Below are 15,262 nucleotides of genomic sequence, written 5' to 3'. Positions count from 1 at the left end.
GTCCATACCGAATAGGTCACCTAAGTCCTCGGTAAAATATTTCAACATTTGTTGGAGAATATATATGGGTACTATACATGCTCACTCTGACCTTGGGATAAGGCTAAAAGCCACCTAGGATGTGATGTAATTTCTTATTGCTTCAGCTGACTTGACAGTTGAACGATATATATACATTTATACCTCAGTTGACTCGAGGACTTTCCAAGTACAAATATATATACAATGTCCGACCTCGGGAGTATAAGGGCACTTGGATATATTCTATGGCGTCTTTTCTCAAAACCAAGGTTCAGCGCAAAATGTATGTATATTTGGGAAATCTTTAACTACTGACAGCAAGAAATAAGACACGGTCAAGAACAGCATTGGAAGTAACGCGGTTGAGACTAATTGATAAAGGCTAAGATAAATTCACACGATCCTGAAACTACCCTCTCCAAATGTCTCCTGTTATGTTTTAGTTACGCACAAGCTCAAGACGCGAATGGACGCGAACATACTTGCATCACCTCGTTGGGGAAGATCAGGATTCCCTGTACTGCTCCCTAATGTGACGCTGGGATAAATTTCCATGTGGGCGTACTCATTTATAAAGCGCTACCTGAACTCCAGTCTTGTTGGAAGGCCCAATTCGCATAACTGCAGTGTAGGGAGCCGGATCCCGAGGTTCAATACGTCGATAGACCTGCGCCAAGCGAGCCAACATGTACGAAGCCTCGGTGGTGACCATCCATTGCGCAGGACAACGTCGGGGTCCGCCCCCAAAGGGGACGAAGTTCCAGAACGGACGTAGCCCATCATCCATCCACCTCTCGGGGCGGAATTCATCAGCGTCTGACCCCCAAAAGTCTTTATCGCGGTGCAAAACCGTCTTGGTAACCTGCACAATATCTCCCTTGCGTACGTAAATCGGCGATTTACCATCCTGTCCCCCGCCTACGGGGAGGATGGTGTCGTTTAGGCACTGCCGCACTTGGATGACATTGTTGGGATTCAAACGGTGGGCTGCGGAGATGTTTGATTAGCATTCTCATTAATCCAAGGGGCGAAGTGGAACTGACTTTCATTCAGAACACCGTTGATGTACTTCAATCCGCGCAGAGCTCCGAAGGTAAGAGGCGCATCCCCATGGGCTGCGATCTCTTCACGGCACTTATCCCATGCGTCCAGATTGCGCGCGAGATGCCACACGCAATTACTGATGAAGATAGATGTCGTATCATTATTCGGCACAAAGAGCAGGCACAATTGTGACCGCAGCTCCTCTTCGTCGCGACAGTTCGAGGCCATGTACCACAGAAGGTCTTGACGCTCAGGTCCAACTTCCAAGCTGGCGTTAATATGGGCTTCTCGCTCTTGAACCTCACTGTACGCTTGACGGATGTGCCCGTTCATGAAGTCGTGGACAATGGTAATAGCATCATACCACCACCCCCAGCGGAGCAGCCACATGCATCTCCATATCTGAATTCGCAGTCGCCCACCACGTAGAATGTCTAGCATGGCCCAAGTGATGTTCGCCCGCTCGGGGTGCGACATAGCATCCATGGCTTCGCCAAATATGAACTTTGTAGTGACATCCAAAAACTAGAAGCGACTGTTAGCAGGGATTCTTCATAGCTATCTTCCGGTGATAACATACCCAACGCTGTAAGTGAGGCTGGATATCGAATGCCTTGCCATCATCAGGCAAGAGGTGAAGGAAGTGATCCACAAAGGGAGCGATGCGGTCTGTGCTGGTGTAGACCTTCCGATCGAAGAATGGTTTGATCAGAAAACGGCTGAAGACCCAGTCCTCACCGTCGACGGTATTGACGCCCTTGTCAGCAAAAGGCATCGAGGCCTTAGAGTTGCGTCGAATCGGACTGATACCAAAGTCCTTCCAATTGATAGCTGTCAGCGCCTTGAGATTCTCCGGCTCGATAGTATAGATTTGACGCGTTCCTAGAAAGGTGAAGCTGAAGGTTTTGGGCATATTGATATGCATTTTGGCGAGCCACGGGATGAAGTAGTGACCGCGCAAGGCGAGAAACTGGCTAAGAGCCACATCGAGTCCCCAAAGCGGCAACTGGTGACGCTTGGCGATGGGTTCACACCCGTGGACTTTACGGTTGCGCGCATCCCGAAAGTAGATAAATAGCGTCCTCAATAGAAGCCCAATGATGGTCCAGTAGAGGACTACCGTCGGGAGATCAGGTAAGCTTGCTGGGAGGACCAGCATGATGAATTGATTTGGGTGTCTATTAGGCACGAGAGATGTCTAAGGTGCCGTTTGTCGGGAACAATGAAATCCTCTTCGAGCGACCCAGGAAGCGTGATGGGGAGGCTGTGATCAATATGCCCGCTCCGCTGGCAGTCCGCAGAAATAGAGAAGCTGACTGCCAGTCGTCTGGCCACCGATTGGCCCCAAAGAGGAGAAATTGTCTCCGGCCCTGGCTACCCCTGTGGGATAATCCTGAGGTGTCCGAATTTTCCGAATTTTCCGGCTTTGTTTCATGGGTGCGACAAGGATGTTGGTCGGATGCTGACCGGAGCTTTGCCGTATATGGCGTGCATGTTGCATCGGACTTAACACCTTGTGAATTGTGAGAGAGTTCGTGATGGGGAAAGACGCCCAATCAATGGAGATGGCTATAGTAGGAGGCGGAGATGTAATAGCAGTTTGTTAAATCAAAGGTACTATGCAGATGAGGGCTAAGACCGCCGAAAGAATGATACTTGTCGATTTGACATATAATAAGACATGATTCAGAGCAATATACAGTTAATTCTACATAACCCATTACACTTATTGACTCTCCGACTTGGTTTTGGACCTGAAGACTTCATCATTCTACTTTACACATTATCCCACGCAATGCCTTCACCACAAACATGTATTCAAGAGCCCATTGCCGTAGTGGGATCGGCCTGTCGGTTTCCCGGAGGCAGCACCTCCCCATCGAAGCTGTGGGAATTGCTCAGCCAGCCTCGAGACGTGTTGCAGACGTTCGATCCGAAGCGACTAAACCTCAATCGCTTCTATCACCAGAATGGTGACTCTCATGGATCAACCGATGTACAGAACAAGTCCTATCTATTGCAAGAAGATTCCCGCGTCTTCGATGCGCCCTTTTTCAATATCAGTCCGGCTGAGGCAGAAGGCATGGACCCTCAACAACGGGTCTTGCTGGAGACGGTCTTTGAAGCATTCGAAGCAGCTGGATGCACGCTCGACCAAATGCAAGGCTCATCCACCTCCGTCCATGTAGGGGTCATGAATGGCGACTACTTTGACATTCAACTGCGCGATACAGAAACAATCCCGAAATATAATGCCACGGGAACCGCTCGCAGTATCCTCTCAAATCGAATCTCTTACGTCTTCGATCTCAAGGGTCCCTCGGTAACCATTGATACTGCCTGCTCCAGCTCGCTCGTGGCTCTGCACCAGGCCGTCCAGAGCCTCCACCAGGGCGACTGCTCGACCGCCATCGTGGGAGGCGTGAATCTGATTTTCGATGTTTCCATGTATATCATGGAGTCAAAGATGCACATGCTCTCCCCTGACTCTCGGTCCCGCATGTGGGATCAATCGGCAAATGGCTACGCCCGTGGAGAGGGTGTCGCGATCCTCATGCTGAAGCCGTTGAGCCATGCCCTGCGGGATGGCGATCATATTGAAGGCCTAGTGCGCGGTACTGGAGTCAATTCTAACGGCCGGAGCTCGGGCATCACAATGCCCAACGCAGTAGCGCAGGCGTCGCTGATTCGCCAAACATATCAACGGGCAGGACTGGATCCTGTTCGCGACCGATGTCAGTATTTTGAATGTCACGGCACCGGAACGCCGGCAGGTGATCCCGTCGAAGCCCGAGCTATCAGTGAGGCACTGTTCGATCGAACACCATCCCCAAATGCGACAGATCCACTGTATGTTGGCTCTATCAAAACAGTTATAGGCCATACAGAAGGCTGTGCCGGACTGGCCGGCGTGATGAAGGTCCTGGTGGCCATCAAGCACCGCACCATACCTCCAAATCTGCTCTTTGAGAACCTCAACCTTGCAATCCTCCCTTATTATGTCAAAATTAAAATTCCGACTGAACCTCTTCCGTGGCCTCATGTTCCAACGGGTAGTCCCTTGCGTGCCAGTGTGAACAGCTTTGGATTTGGAGGAACAAATGCTCATGCCATTATCGAGAGTTACGACTCTGATGTCTCATCTTTCAGTGATGAAATCATCCAAACAGACCGAGAGAACAAATTCATCGGTCCTCTCATCTTCTCTGCCCGTTCCAGATTGTCCCTGCTTGGAATTGTCCGGGCATTCTGGCAGCATATACTCGAAAATCCTTCTCTTGATCTCGAAAACCTCGCCTGGGTACTACAGCAACGACGGACAGCACACCGAGTCAAGATATATTTCACCGGAGAGTCCCGAGCACGACTCCTAGAGAACATGGAACAGTTCTTGCGCAACCACGAGAAAAAACCCAAGCTGGAGGCTGGTATTCAGCCACATCCCATCAACCCGACTGAAATCCCTGGTGTACTGGGTATCTTCACAGGACAAGGATCTCAATATCCGGCAATGGGCCGGGGCCTCATTCAAACCTCCGCTTTGTTTCGGAAGACGATTGATAAATGTGAAGCGGTTCTGAGTGGGCTAGTTGACGGGCCAGAGTGGTCTCTCCGCAAAGAATTGTCAGCCAATGCGTCTGAGTCCCGGATATCACAGGCAGCACTCTCTCAGCCCATTTGCACGGCGGTCCAAATTGCTCTCGTCGATCTGCTTAATGCATCTGGGATCCAATTTGATGCTGTTGTTGGCCATTCATCAGGAGAGATTGCTGCTGCATATGCATGCGGCATCTTGACTCTCACAGGAGCTATGCAGATTGCGTACTATCGTGGTCTTCATGCCTGGTTGGCTCGCGGATCAGAAGGTCAGCTGGGAGGAATGATTGCTGTCGGTATCACCATCGCTCAAGCCTTGGAATTTTGCCGTCATGCTGAATTTCAAGGACGTCTCGGAGTGGCTGCGAATAATGCGCCGCAGATTGTGACACTTTCCGGTGACCTCGATGCGGTGGAAGAAGCCAAACAGCATTTTGATGAGCAGAATGTATTTTCCCGTCAGTTGAAGGTGGGTACAGCATATCATTCCCACCACATGCAGCACTGCACCGAGCCTTATCTGCGCTCCCTTCTCGCATGCAATATCGAAGTCAGACGGCCCCGTGAAAGTTGTGTTTGGAATTCGAGTGTCCGTGGTGATACACAGTTGCTGAAAGAGGACCTCAGCTCCCTCAAGGGCCCGTACTGGGTGGCTAATATGGTCCAAACTGTGCTTTTCTCTCAGGCAGTGGAATCCTCCATCTGGCACGGTGGTCCTTGGGACGTGGCCATCGAGGTTGGCCCTCATCCTACCCTCAAGGGCCCAACCGAGCAGACCATCACAGCCGTATATGGCTCCGCCCCAGCCTACTCTGGTGTCCTGGGACGCAACGAAAGTGACGTGGAATCAATCTCGGGGGCCCTGGGCTTCTGCTGGTCCCACCTGGGTCCCTCCTTTGTGGACTTTAATGGTTATCGTGGTACATTCCACGAAAATTCACCTCGTCCTCTGCCGCGTATGCTCAAGGATCTGCCATCATATTGCTGGGATCATAGCAAAGTCTACTGGCGTGAATCACGCATCTCCAGGCGGCTACGGACTGGTTCCGACCACTACCACGAGCTGTTGGGACGCCGGATGCCCGATGACACGGAGCACGAGCTCCGCTGGCGCAATATTCTAAATTGCAGCGATATGTCCTGGCTCCGTGGCCACGACATCCTGGGACAGGTATTGCTTCCTGGAGCAGCTTATGTTTCCATGGCACTTGAGGCCGGCAAACAAATGGCAGCAGGACGAACGATCCGCCTCTTGGAGGTGCAGGAAGTCGACATCCGGCGGCCAGTCCTTGTCCCAGATACCAAAGACGGCACTGAAACAATTTTTGTCGCCAGGTTAATCGACTCAACCGATGACTCTGTTCTAGAAGCCGAATTCTCCTTTTTCTCCTGCTCCGACTCTTTATCGGAGTCCATGGTTCATACCTGTAACGGTCGAGTACTGGTTCATTTGGGCTCGCCATCAGTGGATGAATTGCCACACAGAGAGCCTGTATCGTCAAGCTTACTCGATGTCGATGTAGATAGGGTCTACAGTACGTTTGGCGGGATTGGATTAAACTACCAAGGGATTTTCAAGGGCCTGTCTAATGTGCAGCGCTCGTTGAACTATGCCACGTCGACTGCGGTATGGTCGGAATCGGACTTGGACCACGACTATTTAATCCATCCGGCATTGCTAGATGTCGCCTTTCAGTCTCTCTTCGTCGCCCGAGCACATCCGAGCACGGAGCAAATGCCGAATGCACTCCTCCCTGTGCACATAAAGCGCGTGCTTGTCAATCCGAATGTGCCGCTCGTCGAAGCAGAAGGAACAGTCAGGATAAATCTGGACTCATTTATCGTAGATCGGACTCCCTCATCAGTTCTCGGTGACATGCATGTCTACAATGCCTTTTCTGGAGATGCTGCTGTGCAAGTCGAGAGCCTCCAGTTAAAAGCCATTGCTGAACCAACCGAGTCGCAGGATCGCCAAATCTTCAGCGAGACCGTGTGGCAGGCCGACGCATCGTTGAATCTGGTTATCCCGAAATGCGATCCCACTGACGACGCGGCGGAGATGAATCTTGCTGAAGCCATTGATCGTGCGGCTCTCTACTACATACAACGTCTTCTCGAAGAAATCAGCCCTGCTGAGAGGGCCGGTCTATCGTGGTATCACCAGAGGATGTGCGAAGCCTTTGAACATCACCTAGCATCGGTCAAAAAGGGCATGCATCCGGTAGCAAGGCGTGAATGGCTCACTGATGGACCCGACGCTGTGAAAGCGCTGAACGAGAAGTATCCCAATCAAATTGACCTGCAGCTCATCCACGCAATTGGAGACTGTCTGGTCTCAGTATTGCGCGGCGAGACTCAAATTTTGGAGGTGATGCTGCAGGAAAATATGTTGAGTCGCTTTTACACAGAAGGCTGCGGTTTGATGGTCGCCAACGAGGGGATTAGATCCACGTTGCAGCAGATCACTCACAAATTCCCCCGTGCTCGGATCTTGGAGATCGGAGCCGGCACGGGCGCCACGGTTTGTCTCTCCTTTTTCGATCCCTATCAATTCAATTTCGATATGCTAACAGCGTGCAGACGCGCAGTGTTCTCAACGCCATCGGAAATGCATATGAGTCCTACACTTACACGGATATCTCGACAGGATTCTTTGAAGATGCGGCTGAGAGGTTTTCTGACCACAGTCAGAAGATGGTCTTCAAAACGCTAGACATTGAAAAGCCTGTGGCTAGCCAAGGGTATACGGAAAACAGTTACGACATCATTATTGCTGCAAACGTCTTCCACGCAACGCGTGAGCTCGGTACGACTTTGCAATATGCCAGATCTCTGTTGAAGCCCGGCGGCTTCCTCGTGCTTGTTGAGGTTACCGGTCTTGAAGTGTTACGCCTGAACTTCATCATGGGCGGTCTGCCTGGATGGTGGTTAGGAGGGGACGATGGACGGCGGCTGCACCCCGGAATTACACCCACAGAATGGGATCAACTGTTACAAGAAGCTGGCTTCTCAGGGGTTGACTTAGTCTATCATGATCTAGCCGATAGTCGCAAGCATTGCACTTCTCTGCTCGTCAGCCAAGCCGTGGATAACAGCTACCTTGGACTGCGCGACCCTCTGCTCGCGATGGGCGACCTGGCTCAAGAGGCACCCTTGCTGCTCATCGGTGGAAGGACACTGGCTGTGTCCAAAATGACTAGGGAGCTCCAAAAGCTGCTCCCATCATCCTGGCGGCGTCAGGTGCAAGCCATTACCGACCTGGATACTCTCAGTCTCTCCTCTCTTACGCCAGGAACCGATGTCATCTGTCTGCAGGAATTGGACAGCCCCCTGTTCTCCATAGCTATGAGTAACCCTCGTCTAGGTGTAATTCAGAACCTTCTTCTCAATGCAGCGAATGTCATTTGGGTGGTTCGTAACGGACAATCCGGTAGCCCAGAGTCCAACATGTTTCTTGGAATCGCACGTGCTCTATCTCAAGAACTACCATATGCCCATCTTCAATACGTCAACTTCGAATCGAGTGAGAGTCCATCAGCCATGGCTCGGACGGCCCTTGAGGCATTTGTGAGGCTGAAGATTGCATCCAGCCAGCCATCGGGAGTGGATAATATGGTTTGGACCCAGGAGCCGGAGATCCTCATTGATGGCGGACAAACCCTCATTCCACGAATTCTTCCAAATCGTGCCTCAAATGATCGTTATAACGCTTCCCGCCGCACGCTGTGTCGGCCGGTTAATAGCGCTGACACTACGGTTCGAGTGGTTGCTGGTCAAGCCACGTTATCACTGACAGAAACAATCTCGAGCAAGAGAGACAAAGACCATCTTAGGGTGACTGTGCAATATTGCCTTCAAATTCCAACCAACAATCACGAAGAGGTTTATCTCTGCTGTGGCTACCTCGAAGGATCCAGAAATACTGTTCTTGTTATGTCGCCAACAAACCAATCCATCTTGAAGGTACCAGCAGCAGGTATCATTCCTATCGATGCGCAGGATTGCAATCCGAGCACCCTTCAACAGCTTGCGACTGAGCTATTTGCTCAAGCAATCAGCAGCTTGCTAGTGTCTTCTGCAGGATCGGTGCTTGTATTTGATGCGGAAGAAATTCTCGCCACCTCCATTGAGGCTCAGTGTGCAAAGCACAAGACCAACGGCATCCTGCTGGCTTCATCTCAGCCCTTAATACAGTCAAACCAGGTTTATATTCACCCACAAGGATCTGTGCGCGCCACTCAGCGCCGCATTCCCAACAACGTCGCCGTCTTTGTGGACTGTTCGAGGGAGCTCAGCGCTCGATGTGTCATTCAGCCTTGTCTGCCGAAGGGTTGTGAGATATACAAGCTGGACACGAAGCTCTTATCATCGATGATGGTACAAGGGGGGCTCGCAAAGGCTTATTCAACGGCAAGCAGTAATCCAAACTTTTCGCACTGCTACCCCGTATTGAATGTTCAGGACCTTCCAGGCGTGTCCGTTTCCATCTTGAACGCCCCCTTCATCACCGATTGGCAGACTGCTACACCGCTCCAGGTTCCCATTCAGCAGCCTGGCGGACAAGAAATGTTCCAATCTCACAAGACATACCTGATGGTGGGCATGGCCGGCGGTCTTGGTCTTTCCGTGTGTCTGTGGGCGATCCGACAGGGTGCACGTCATGTCGTGATCGCTAGCCGGAACCCCAAGATTGATGCAAAATACTTCGAGGATGCTAGGCTTGCTGACGCAGACATTCGCATCATATCCATGGACGTCTCAAGCCGATCGTCGGTCGAGCTTGTAGTATCTAAGGTTCGGGAGACGATGCCCCCAATTGGGGGTGTCTGCAACGCAGCAATGGTCCTGTCTGACAAGTTGTTCGTCAATATGGATACTGAAATCATTGACAAGGTGTTGAAGCCCAAGGTCGATGGCACACAACACTTGCATGCCGTTTTTGAAAATGACCACTTGGACTTTTTCATCCTCTTCTCCTCTCTTGGGTCCATCGTCGGCAGCCCAGGTCAATCCAATTACCACGCTGCAAATCTCTTCATGGCTGGATTGGCTGCGCGGAGACGTGATCAAGGATTAGCGGCGTCTGTTATTCACATCGGACTAGTAACGGATGTTGGTTACGTGACGCGCCAGGATCGCAGTCTCCAGGACCATCTGAGCAGCCTACTATTCCTTCCGTTGTCAGAAACAGATATTCACCATGCATTCTCAGAGGCCGTTGAAGCTGGAAAACCAGATAGCCAGCGTTCCTTCGAGATTATCATGGGTATTGAACCGCTCTCGAAGCCCGTCGCTACAGAATGCCAACCCTGGTGGCTATCCAAGAACCCTCAGTTCGCACATTTCAAGCCATCTGTTACTGTACAGCAGGAACAACGCTCCACCAAGGCTAGCAGTGGCAGCATCAAACAGGGAGTGGAGAAATCGGACTCAGAGGATGGCGCTATTGCACTGGTTGAACAGGCTTTCTGTGTCAAATTGGAGTCGATGATGCAATTGCCCGCAGGCAGTGTCCAAGTCCAAGAACCAATTCTTGCTCTAGGAATTGACTCTCTCGTGGCGGTGGAAATCCGTAAGTGGTTCCTCAAGGAGTTGGGCGCGGAGGTTCCTGTGCTCAAGATTTTGAGCGGAGATAGCGTCGCGCAGATTTGCATCGTAGCCACCAAACGACTGCTGGCAGATATGCTTGAGAAGGTCCAGAGCATAGCCCCAAACCCAGAAGATTTGACCGAATTGACTTCCACCCCAGAGGACTCGTCTGATGCCACCTTGGGCAGTGGGGATTCCGTGGCTACAAGCGAGCTGGGCGACTCACAGGATCTGTCCATCAAAGACCAAGCATTAGAAGAGGTGCTCCCCAATATCCCTTGTGGTGACCAGTTTTACAGTGCGTCGCAACCACAAAACCCAACTTCCTTTCAAGAGGAACTTATGTCCGACCCCCAGTCTCGCATCTGGTTTGTCTCGAAGCATGTGGATGATCCCACCACCTACAATATGACTATTAAGTATGAGGTGCAGGGGCACCTAAGTATTCCGCGTCTCCGACATGCTCTCCGTACAATGCTGCAGCATCACGAAGGGCTCCGCACCCGATTCTACGCCCGTCTGGAAGATGGACACCCCATGCAAAGCATTATGTCTAATCCAGTCTACATTTTCAAGCATGTAGATAACTCTAACGACGCGGACATTGCCAGTGCATGTGAATACCTTAAACATCACATATGGGACCTCGAACGAGGCCAGACGTTGGGTATGACAGTTCTTTCCCGAGATTCAGGAAGTCACACAATCATCCTCGGCTACCACCATATTATCATGGATGGGATGAGTCTGCACTTCTTCTTGCGTGACTTGAATGTCACCTACCAAATGCAAACTCCCCAGGGCAAAGCAGGGACGTGCATTCAATATGCCTCGGAGCAACTCCAGGCCAAGCAATCCCAGATCATGCAAAGCCAGATGCAATTTTGGCAAGATGAGTATGCGTCGCTTCCCAGGGTTCTTCCTCTGCTACCGATGGCGTGTACTCGGACTCGGCCGCCGATGCAGACATCCAAAAAATATCATGTTTACCGCGAGATCCATCATGAGCAAATGGCCGCTTTCAAAAAGACATGTCAGGCTCTTCGGATCACACCCTTTCATTTCCACCTATCAGTTTTCCAGGTGATGTTGGCTCTCTACGCAGAAACGGACGACATCTGCATTGGTGTTGCGGACGCCAACCGCACGGACGAGCGTTTCGCCGAGACGATTGGATTCTTCCTGAACCTGCTGCCCGTTCGCTTCCAAGTCGTGAAAGGAGACGAATTTTCAAAATTGGCTCAAGCTGCCGCTCGTAAGGCCTTTGCTGCTCTAGCAAACTCGTCGGTCCCGTTCGGTACCATTTTGGACCAATTGAATGTGCCTCGATCGACTGCTCACACGCCACTGTTCCAAGTAGCCATCAACTATCGAATGGGTTCCGTTTGGGAAGTGCCGTTGGGAGACTGTCGCATGAAGATGAGTGATATTCAAGACGCCAGAAATCCGTATGATCTCAGCTGCGGAATCATCGAGACAAGCTCGGGTACCTCCTTGGTCGAGCTCGTAGGCCAAGAGTCTTTGTACGATGCTGAGGCATGTCAAACGATCTTGGATACATACATGCGTCTCCTTCAGACCTTCACTAAGACGCCGAATCTGCGAGTTCAGGACTGCCAGCTGAACGATCCTTCTGATGTCGCTTCCGCTTTGACAGTAGGACGTGGTCCACGAGTGCAATTTGGCTGGCCTCGGACATTGGCTGGGCAAATGCAACTGATCTACGGGAAATATGGGCCGAATGCCGCAGTCGAAGACCGATCTGAGAGCTTGATATACTCTCAGCTTGCAGACCGGGTCAACGCCATTGCTTTTCGGATCCTCGAGCTGCAGTGCGGGCCAGGATCTCGCATCGCCGTTCTCTGTGAGCCGTCGGTCGACTTTATTGCTGCAATGCTGGCTATTATCCATGTCGGCGCTGTATATGTACCTCTGGACATCATTCTCCCATCGACGAGACATGAGTCCATGGTTCAAAGTTGTCAACCGAGCTTGTTGCTCTTCCATACAGCAACAAAAAGCCTTGCTGACAATCTCACTGGCGGTACGGAATATGCTCTTCCAGCGGTAAGAGTGGACCAGATCCAAGTCCATCGAAAAATTGTTCCCTGTCTCGCGAAGCCTGATTCTCCAGCAGTTCTTCTGTTTACAAGCGGCTCCACAGGCATGCCAAAAGGTATTCTCCTATCGCAGGCCAATTTGGTGAACCATTTAGCCCTGAAAACCCAGGCGCTGGGTCTGCAGCAGGAATCAGTTCTCCAGCAGAGTTCTATGGGTTTTGATATGTCGCTCATCCAGGCTTTCTGTGCCTTGGCCAATGGGGGTACGCTGGTGATTGTTCCTGCTGAGGCCCGACGAGATCCGGTTGAGATGACGCAAATCATGCTACGCAAACGCATCAGCCTGACCATCGCGACGCCATCCGAGTATCTCATGTGGTTGCGTTACGGGGCCGAGTCACTAGAGAAGCATTTTTCCTGGCGACATGTCTGCATGGGCGGAGAGCCCGTTTCTGATCAATTGAAGGGCGAGTTCCGGCGCCTGGAGCTACCCTCTCTAGCCCTGACAAATTGCTACGGCCCGACCGAAATCACTGCTGCAGCTACTTTCCAACACATTTCCCTCCTGGCTACCGACGCAGCGGAGCCTCCAAATGCAGTTGGTAAGGCCTTGCCAAACTACTCGATTTATATCGTTGATGGCGAGGGGCAGCCTCTCCCAGTCGGACTGCAAGGGGAGATCTGCATCGGTGGTGCCGGTGTCTCATTGGGATATCTTGATTTAACCGACCTGACAGCACAAAAGTTCATTCGCGACATTGAAGCCACCCCGGAGGACCGGTTCCAGACCATGTATCGCACAGGAGATCGGGGACGTTTGCTGTCCGATGGCACATTGGTCTTCCTGGGACGACTCGATGGCGATACACAGATCAAACTCCATGGGATCCGCATGGAGCTTGGAGAGATTGAAGCTTCCATTTTGGAAATTTCACAGGGTCTACTCTGCAGCGTCGTGGTGACCGTACGGGGGGATATGTTAGTGGCACATACTATCTTTGCTGCTGGACAAACTGCCACGGGTGTAGAGCTCCAACAGCTGCTAGCTCGTCTTCAACTTCCACAGTATATGCGGCCCGCCAGAATCGTTGTTTTGGATGATCTGCCTACCAATGCAAACGGCAAGGTTGATCGCAAGGCCCTGCAGGAACTTCCACTCCCCGAACAATGGATGAGTGCTCTACCAGAGGACAAGATGACTCTCCGTGAAGGAGAATTGCGACTCTTATGGGAGAAGGTTCTGCCAGACCTGAATAACACCTATCGTCTGTCACCCAACTCGGACTTCTTCTTGGAAGGAGGTAACTCACTTCGCTTGATGAAGCTTCAGGGGGCCATCAAGGAGGCCTTGGGAGTGTCCATCTCGACGCACGAACTGTACCAGGCTTGTACCTTGCGAGAGATGGCTGCCTGCATTAATAATTGCCGAGGCGCACCCGCAATAGAACAGATCGACTGGGCTCTCGAGACGGTTGTGCCAGATTCCATCTTAGCCGCAGCTCGCGAGGGCCAAATGAAGGGGTCGCAACGCGTTCCGCGCGACAGGGTCAATGTCCTTCTCACTGGATCAACGAGTTTTCTTGGCATAACCCTGGTGAAGAGCTTAATCTCCGAGGAAACTATCCAGCAAGTTCACTGTGTGGCAGTGCTACCGGATGAAGAACAGAAGCTCCCCCGTTCTGAAAAGATCTCTACCTACAGGGGCAGCTTGTCGTCGCCAACCCTGGGTCTCAGTCCAGCGGATCATGAGCAACTGCATTCGACGGTCGATGTCATCGTCCATGCAGGTGCCAATGGCCACTGTCTCAACCAATACTCGTCGCTACGTGTTCCAAATGTTCATTCCACAAAATTACTTGCCTCTTTCGCCGTCCGCTGGTCTATCCCTCTACTGTATCTCTCCTCCAATCGTGTCGGTCTTCTGTCCGGCAATACGGCACCACTCCCGGTCTCCATGGCCTCTTTCTTGCCCCAAACCGATGGCACGGAGGGTTTTACGGCATCTAAATGGGCGAGCGAGTGCTTTTTGGAGAATTTGGCGGCGTGCGTTCCTATTACGATCCAAGTGCACCGGCCATGTGTGGTGGTGGGTGCCGAAGCACCCAACTCCGACGCGCTCAACGCGATTCTGAAATACTCGACTCTGATGCGGACCGTGCCGCGATTTGATCGTGCCGATGGATATCTTGACTTCCAGCCTGTGGAGGACACGGCGCGAGAGATCGCTGAGGACATCGTTGCTTTCGCCAAACAACCGACTACGGGACCAGTTCACTTCCGACATCATTCCGGAAAAGTCAAAGTGCCAGTCCATGAGTATCGGGCTTATATGGAGCAGGTGCATGGACATGCGTTTGCAGAGGTAGCCATTAGGGAGTGGATTGCGATGGCGTTGCAGGCGGGTATTGATCCGTTGATTACGATGTACCTGGAATGTATTGTAGAGCGAGGGGAACTGGTCACATTCCCCTACTTGGGAGACACAACGCAGTGATGTCGAGGCATGCTGATTTTCTGTTAATTAGTTGAATAACTACCTGATTGGTTAGTCTCGGGTCAAACGGATCTGGAAATTAATGGTTAGATATTAATGGAGGTCTGAATGGAGAAACTGATGTATTCTGTGTGATGATCAAGCTACAGTATCTGGACAAAAGTTTTCGTATGGCACTCCACTTTACCAAGAGAAAGATACATTCTGAGATTGTACCCTCAAATATAAATATATCTCAGCAATATCTACTCCTCTAATGTTTAAGCTGCAGCCATACACTATCTGTTTATTGATAAACTATAATATTATACTACAATATAAATAATCGATCAAATAATCCGAATTTCACATGATATTAATTAGGCATATTACCCTCTGCAGTGATACGCGTCGCAGATGTATTTTGTTTCCACCTTTTAATGGAGCCATAGGAAAACTTTTGTTCTAGAACTGTAGG

At 51.2% G+C, this 15,262-nt stretch overlaps 3 protein-coding genes across 3 annotated transcripts; 2 read left to right on the top strand and 1 right to left on the bottom strand.

Moving 5' to 3' along the window:
- Window positions 1–586: 586 nt before the first annotated feature.
- Window positions 587–2,224, bottom strand: N7495_001758 (cytochrome P450; the record flags this gene model as incomplete). The annotated part of the gene is made up of 3 exons (XM_057204428.1): window positions 587–1,008; window positions 1,065–1,590; window positions 1,646–2,224. 3 exons carry the CDS (start codon window positions 2,222–2,224, stop codon window positions 587–589), a joined length of 1,527 nt encoding a protein of 508 aa, XP_057068501.1.
- A 35-nt stretch (window positions 2,225–2,259) lies between these two features.
- Window positions 2,260–2,592, top strand: N7495_001757 (uncharacterized protein; the record flags this gene model as incomplete). Its single annotated transcript, XM_057204427.1, has 1 exon — window positions 2,260–2,592. The coding sequence occupies one exon, from the start codon at window positions 2,260–2,262 to the stop codon at window positions 2,590–2,592; it is 333 nt and encodes a 110-aa protein (XP_057068500.1).
- A 268-nt stretch (window positions 2,593–2,860) lies between these two features.
- N7495_001756 (uncharacterized protein) lies at window positions 2,861–14,805 on the top strand (the record flags this gene model as incomplete). Its single annotated transcript, XM_057204426.1, has 2 exons — window positions 2,861–7,183; window positions 7,243–14,805. The coding sequence occupies 2 exons, from the start codon at window positions 2,861–2,863 to the stop codon at window positions 14,803–14,805; spliced, it is 11,886 nt and encodes a 3,961-aa protein (XP_057068499.1).
- Window positions 14,806–15,262: the final 457 nt, after the last annotated feature.

Source organism: Penicillium taxi (assembly GCF_028828555.1).
Source record: "Penicillium taxi strain IBT 34144 chromosome Unknown utg000001l_segment0_segment0, whole genome shotgun sequence".
Classification (NCBI taxonomy): domain Eukaryota; kingdom Fungi; phylum Ascomycota; class Eurotiomycetes; order Eurotiales; family Aspergillaceae; genus Penicillium; species Penicillium taxi.
The sequence above is the reverse complement of the archived record's forward strand: the minus strand, read 5'-3'. Positions and strand labels throughout refer to the sequence as shown.